The sequence below is a fragment of the Mixophyes fleayi genome, chromosome 3, assembly GCF_038048845.1.
Source record: "Mixophyes fleayi isolate aMixFle1 chromosome 3, aMixFle1.hap1, whole genome shotgun sequence".
Classification (NCBI taxonomy): domain Eukaryota; kingdom Metazoa; phylum Chordata; class Amphibia; order Anura; family Limnodynastidae; genus Mixophyes; species Mixophyes fleayi.
This window is the reverse complement of record NC_134404.1, coordinates 314,166,026-314,172,778: the sequence shown is the minus strand read 5'-3', so window position 1 is coordinate 314,172,778 and position 6,753 is coordinate 314,166,026. Positions and strand designations below refer to the sequence as shown.

Below are 6,753 nucleotides of genomic sequence, written 5' to 3'. Positions count from 1 at the left end.
GTTTCGCTAAAGAGAAAAAAAAAAAGTATTTCATTCATGGCCACGCCTCTGTGTGGTCAGCAGATGGCAGCAGACAGCATGTCGGGGTCTCTGAGGGAAGAACTACAGCAATACCTCCAGGAGCTGGGCATCCAGCCTGTGTGTGTGGAGCACCCTCAGGTGGGTCCAGCCTGCATTGTGTAATGCCCATATAACGGGGAATCATGCAGTTCCTTGAAGCCCGGGTGTGTCTGGGCAGTGCACATGGTCTATGTCCATAGTATGTTGCATCATGTGGAGCAAAATATTCTGCCTAATATGACAGAACGTATTGTGCGTGCAACGTTTCATTATGTGAGTGGCCAGTAGAGGGTGCTGTTACACTAAATGGTGAGATGTGCCTTTGGTATTAGGCACACTGCACACTGGATGTAGGGCTGCTATTATTTTTCAATGATAAGCTGGGACGTTTATTTGACCTAACGTTGGCTCAAATAAGATAAAGCTAGGAGAAAAAAAGTATCGTGGCAATGATTTCACAATACATTTTGTGAAGTGTGTTCAGGCTAGATGAATAACCCTTACTTTATTTTGTAAACTAGTGCTTAGGAATAGGGTCAGAGTATGTTGGAGTTGTAAAAACAACAACAGTCTTCATATTCTGTCTGTAACCAAGCAGCTCATTTGAATACTCAGCACAGATTATTTCAGGAGGTGAATGTACTGATCTCTGACATGTACATTGGTGTGATCATTAGTTAATGTTAGGGAGTGCAGGGAGGGGTACAATTGAGGAGGTGAATTGATGTATGCCACAGGGTGAGGGGTAAATGCATCAAACAGTGCTTTGTGTGATGGTTATAATTCACCACACATTGTCATCAATATGGGCGCACGTGCATGCTGGCACATGTAGTACAAGTCTTGCCCCACTATATATAATTATTGCACCCGTTGCAATCAAATATTATTGCCCCCTTAATATAATGAATGAAAACTTCCCCCATAAGCATTAAATACTGATTGCCCCAATAATTCATAAGTCAATGGTGCTTCCTCTTAGATTATGAATAGCAAGAGAGCTCACATGACTTGCTGTTTGAGCAATCTCGCCTCTCCCAACCACCTCTTTTGATTTGGCAGTATTGCTGGCGGTGTGTGAAACTGCAGCTTCATACATTCGACTTGGTTTGTATGTAGTCAAGGTCAAAAATTGGGACAGTGATGTTGAAAAGAACTTGCAGTTTTTCTTTAATACATCGAGTTTGACAGCGGAAGGAACAGGTTTCCGAGTTTGACAGCGGAAGGAACAGGTTTCCGAGTTTGACAGCGGAAGGAACAGGTTTCCGAGTTTGACAGCGGAAGGAACAGGTTTCCGAGTTTGACAGCGGAAGGAACAGGTTTCCGAGTTTGACAGCGGAAGGAACAGGTTTCCGAGTTTGACAGCGGAAGGAACAGGTTTCCGAGTTTGACAGCGGAAGGAACAGGTTTCCTCAACAGTACAAAGCAGTGATGCGAGGGTCTGTCAAACTGATGGGGGTCACATGTTGGTGTCCTACTTGTTACTAAATGAGCAGGGTTCTATCTTACAGGTTTTTACAGTAGATGAAATGATGCCACATGTCCAGCACCTGAAGGGTGCACACAGCAAAAACCTTTTCTTGAAAGACAAGAAGAAGAAAGGAATCTGGCTGGTGACTGTTCTCCATGACCGGCAAGTAAACCTGAATGACCTAGCAAAGAAGTTGAATGTTGGCAGTGGGAATCTCAGATTTGCGGATGAAGCTTCCATGATTGAAAAATTGAAAGTTGGTCAGGGCTGTGCCACTCCGCTGGCCCTGTTCTGTGACAGCAAAGCAGAAGTGAAGTATGTTCTGGATTCTAAGTTTTTGGAAGGTGGCTATGAGAGGGTCTACTTCCACCCTATGACCAATTCTGCTACAATGGGCATTACTCCGGATGAGTTTCTGACCTTTTTGAAAAAGACTGGACATGATCCTACAGTAATACAGTTTGATTAGTAGATTAGGACAGATGTTTTAATACTTTGATTTAGAGATCACAGTGAATCTCCTAAAAGATGGTCACATGTTTGTTTTTGGTTTTTTTACCTTATATATCAACAATGTCTTCTGTAGCAACCACAAGTTCCAAAGCTTTGCACTAGAAGTCACATTTTATTTCTACTAACCAAACTGTAATGTTTAGAATCACTGTAGCGCCACCTTCTGGCCTGGTAGAGATCGTGTGAAGTTGCTGGAAAGAGAAACCTGGTTGAACCTTCAATATATTTTGTATTTTTACTTCGTACAACACCAGTGTTTGCAGATTACTGGTACAAACCTCACCCTCCAAGATATTAAATCGGCTAATGCTGCCATGTCCAAGTGGGAATGCCATGTTCTGTGGTGGAAAGACTGGAATATTTCTGTAGATTTTGGGCAGGCTGCTCAAAATTACAGAAGGACGGATCCCTTATCCAGAACACCCTAAGGGGTAGATATACTAAAGCCTCTAAAAGGAAAAGTGGAGGTGGTGCCTATAGCAACCAATCAGAATTTAGCTATCACTTATCTAGTACACGCTACACCAGTGTTGGCTAACCTGTGACACTCCAGGTGTTGTGAAACTACAAGTCCCAGCATGCTTTGCCAATATATAGCAGCTTATTGCTGGAAGGGTATGCTGGGACTTGTAGTTTTACAACACCTGGAGTGCCACAGGTTAGCCAATGCAACCAATCAATCATATTCTAGCGCAGTATTGGCGAACACCTCCACTTTTCCTTTTAGAAGCTTTAGTATATCTACCCCTAAGAGCTTTGGCCTAAATAGGTTGGAAACCTGTGACTTACAACATGAAATGCATATAATAATCACAACAGAAGTATCCTGAGTGTATAGGACAGCAGTGAAGTTAGCCTTTTGTAAGTGTCATTGCTCAGCATTGTAATATATGATAAAGTATAATAAAAAAAATTAAAAAATTGTCTAGTAACTTAATATTCAGATTAGGTTTAAAAATAAATAAATAAATACATGTTATTCCATCCAAATACATATAGCATAGAGATGGCCTAGGTGATAAAAGATGCAGTTGTATGTAAGTTTGGGCACCCCTGGTCAAATTGCTTGTTTCACTGAATCTCTAAGTGAAAATACGTTAATACAACCTGTGTAGGGTGTAACTTGAATATGACAATTCGGCACCTTTTAATGCAAAATTACTATCTGCTTATTTTAACAGATTGAAATAACAGTTCATGTGGCATGTGCAATGTGTAGGGTACTCTACAGTTGGGCACCCTTCCAGTTGATTCATTAATATGTTTTTTATTTTAAGACCTCAAAAATTGATTGAGCCTTAAATTAAGCCCGGTGAAGAAGCTTCCAAACTTGACTAACTACTCAACCTCTCAGGATGTTGTGTATATTGTTAACAAGCAAAGGCTCCTCTGTGCAGCTGATTGAGGAATCTGTTCTTTTAATGTATTTTACTCTCTCTCTCTCCCTTTATCTCTATCTGTATATTCAGCTAGATTGATTTTGTGTGATTGGTGTGCCTTCCTTTATATAAAATGACAGATAAGGGAAAGGGCCCTATGGCAAAATATTTCACATGTTCTAAATGTCATGTAAAATTACCGTGTGGGCAGAAGGACCCTTTGGCGCTCTGCGCTGCATGCGAAGCAGGGGCCCCCTCTGTGCAAAGCCAGCAGGTTACAGCCCCTTTGTCTGAGGAACCGGTTTGGGTAACCTCCCTAACATGGTCGTTACCTCCCTAGCCCAAATGGTTTTTCAATCAAATCAGTTGCTATCAACTGTGGCAACTTCGGTGGCTAGCAATACTAATACGCAGTCAGTCCCCCAGGCTTTCTCAGATGCCAGTGGATCGAGTTTGCCGGGAACTTCCACATCACAGGCTGACCCAGCTCCTGCTAATACAGACCCGGCTTGGTCTACAGCCTTTTTGAAGGGATTAAACAAGCTTAACCAGTTGCTAGATTCCTCTAATACCCCGCCTGCTAAGAGAAGGAGGTTTAGAGCATTAAACCCCCTGTGGTCCTTTCAGATTCGGAGGAAGAGTCTGAGGAAGAGTCTGAGGAAGAGGGGGAAATCTATTCGGATGCTGACCATAGTCATTCCTCAGAGCAGGAAGTGTACCCTAGAAACCAATTTGTTAATGATTTGGTTTTAGCGGTTAGACAGGCGCTGGTTTTCCCAGAGCCGGAGGAGGTTTCCCCCAGGGACAGAAATCTGTTCAAGAAGGCCAAAACAAAAGCCAACCGTTTCCCTCCTTCTGCAGAACTCAAAGAAATTGCTGAAGGGGCTTGGAAACAACCTGAGAAAAGGTTTTTCATTCCCAAAAGGTTCGCCTCTCTGTATTCTCTTCAGGAGGAAGAGGCGACTCGCTGGGAGAGTATTTCCAAGGTAGACATTCCTATTGCTCGCCTGGCTAAACATACTCTACTCCCAGCCCCGGGTTCAGCGTCTCTCCCAGACGCCAATGACCGTATGGTAGAATCCCAGCTCAAATCAATATTTGCGGCTGCGGGTTCTGGCTTTAGACCCACATTTGCTTCAGCCTGGGTAGCAAAAGCCATGGAAGCATGGGCTGACCAGCTGGCAGAAGCTTTACAGGACTCCGAGCTCCTTCCCCTTGCTTTGCATTTAAAGGAAGCTTCGGGGTATCTCTATGAGGCGGCCCAGAATTCAGCAGCGGTTTCCTCTGCCATTCAGGCGGCCTCCATTTCAGCAAGGAGAACACTATGGCTGAAATCCTGGGAAGGTGATGCAGAGTCAAAGCGCTCCGTGGAAACCATCCCCTTTTCTGCAGCGGGCTTATTCGGCCCGGAATTGGATACCCTCATTTCCCAGGCTACGGGGGGCAAAAGTACTTCTTTGCCAGTACACGCTAACAGAAGCCGCGCTCAGAGAAATAGCTCCTTCCGACAGCCCTTTCGTGGGACCTCCTTCCAGAGGGGTCAGTCCTTCAGAGGAAGGCAATCTAATTCCCGAGGCTCCTCCCCTAGGGGAAGATCCTCGTTTGCTACCAAGTGCCAGGCCGCTAGGACCCAGGAAACACCTGCGTCCTGACGACCAACCTGTACTGCAGGGGGCGCCAGTGGGAGGACGTCTGTCCTTGTTTCAGAAACAGTGGACAGCGTCTTCCCAAGATCCTTGGATTCGGAGAATCATTTCAGAGGGGTACAGAATAGACCTATTGGGCCCGGCTCCACAGCGTTTCTTCCAGACCCCGCTACCTCAGGATCTTTTAAAAAGACGAGCTTATATATATATATATATATATATATATATATATATATATATATATATATACTGTGTAGCTTCTCTTTTACTCCAGCAGGTCATCTGCAGAGTGCCAGATGGACAGAAAGGAAGGTTTTTTTTATTCAAACCTGTTCCTAGTCAAGAAGCCGGATGGCTCCTTTCGGCCCATCTAAACTTAAGGGGCCTCAACGTTCACTTAAGGGTGGACAAATTTTGGAGGGAATCTCTGAGGTCAGTAATAAACGGCCTAGAGATAAATCAGTTCATGGCGTCCATAGATATAAAGGACGCTTATCTCCACATTCCCATTTGGATCCACCACCAGTCTCTCCTCAGATTCTCGGTAGGATCTGCTCACTATCAGTTTCGGGCCCTCCCCCTTTGGTCTCTCAACTGCGCCAAGGGTCTTCACGAAGATTATGTCAGTTATGGCAGCATGTCTTCACCTGCAGGGAGTTCAGGTCGTTCCTTACTTGGACGACCTACTCATCAAGGCTTCCTCAGAAGGTTGCCTGCGTTATCACCTGTCCCTCACCCAGGCAGTTCTCGAGGGCCACGGTTGGCTGATAAATTCAAAGTAATCCCAGTTGATCCCGTGTCAGCGCATGGTATTCCTGGGACTCATCATGGACACCAGGAGGCAAAGAGTGTTTCTCCCAGCAGAAAAAATCTCCTCTATTCAGTCGGTAACCTCCCAGGTTTTGTCTTACCCAAGCCCCTCAATGCACTTGTGCATGAGGCTACTCGGAAAGATGGTGGCCTCTTTCGAGACCATTCCCTTCGGGCGAGCCCACTCTCGATGTTTCCAATGGGATCTGCTATCGAAGTGGTCAGGGTCACACCTACACCTGAAAAGTCAAAAGATCTCTCTATCTCAAAAAGCCAGAGAATCTCTTCTGTGGTGGATGTGTCTGAACAACATGAGCGTGGGAAAATCCTTTGCACAATGGTCATGGATCATAGCCAAGACAGACGCCAGGCTGGGGGGCGGTAATCCTTCACCTCCGACTCCAAGGGATTTGGTCGCCTCAGGAATCAACTCTTCCGATAAATGTTTTGGAACTGAAGGCCATTCTCTTGGCTCTCCGGGGAGCCCAGTCTTTTCTTCAGGGCCAACCGGTCAGAATTCAGTCCGACAATGCCACGGCCGTGGCATATGTCAACAGACAAGGAGGAACCAGGAGTGCAGCGGCTACGGAGATTGCAGCCCAAATATTTGTTTGGGCGGAGCAATATGTCCCAGCAATATCGGCGGTTTTCATTCCAGGAATAGAAAACTGGGAGGCGGACTATTTAAGTCGAAACCAGCTGATGCCGGGGGAGTGGTCTCTTCACCCGGATGTCTTCCAGTCTCTGGTTCTCAGGTGGGGTCTTCCGGACATAGACCTCATGGCCTCCAGACACAACTGGAAGGTCCACAGGTTTTGCGCAAGGGCACGGGTTCCCTTAGCGACGGCAGTGGACGTTTTGACGATGTCATGGG

At 45.5% G+C, this 6,753-nt stretch overlaps 1 protein-coding gene across 1 annotated transcript; it reads left to right on the top strand.

Moving 5' to 3' along the window:
* Window positions 1-49: 49 nt before the first annotated feature.
* LOC142143020 (prolyl-tRNA synthetase associated domain-containing protein 1-like) lies at window positions 50-2,292 on the top strand. The gene is made up of 2 exons (XM_075200741.1): window positions 50-159; window positions 1,572-2,292. Exons 1-2 carry the CDS (start codon window positions 64-66, stop codon window positions 1,998-2,000), a joined length of 525 nt encoding a protein of 174 aa, XP_075056842.1. The 5' UTR covers window positions 50-63; the 3' UTR covers window positions 2,001-2,292.
* The last annotated feature ends 4,461 nt before the right edge of the window (window positions 2,293-6,753 follow it).

Coding starts and splice junctions, on each gene's coding strand:
- LOC142143020 (XM_075200741.1), top strand. CDS start 64: ATGGCAGCAGACAGCATGTCGGGGTCTCTGAGGGAAGAACTACAGCAA. Junction 160..1,571: donor TGTGTGTGGAGCACCCTCAG/GTGGGTCCAGCC, acceptor TCTATCTTACAG/GTTTTTACAGTAGATGAAAT.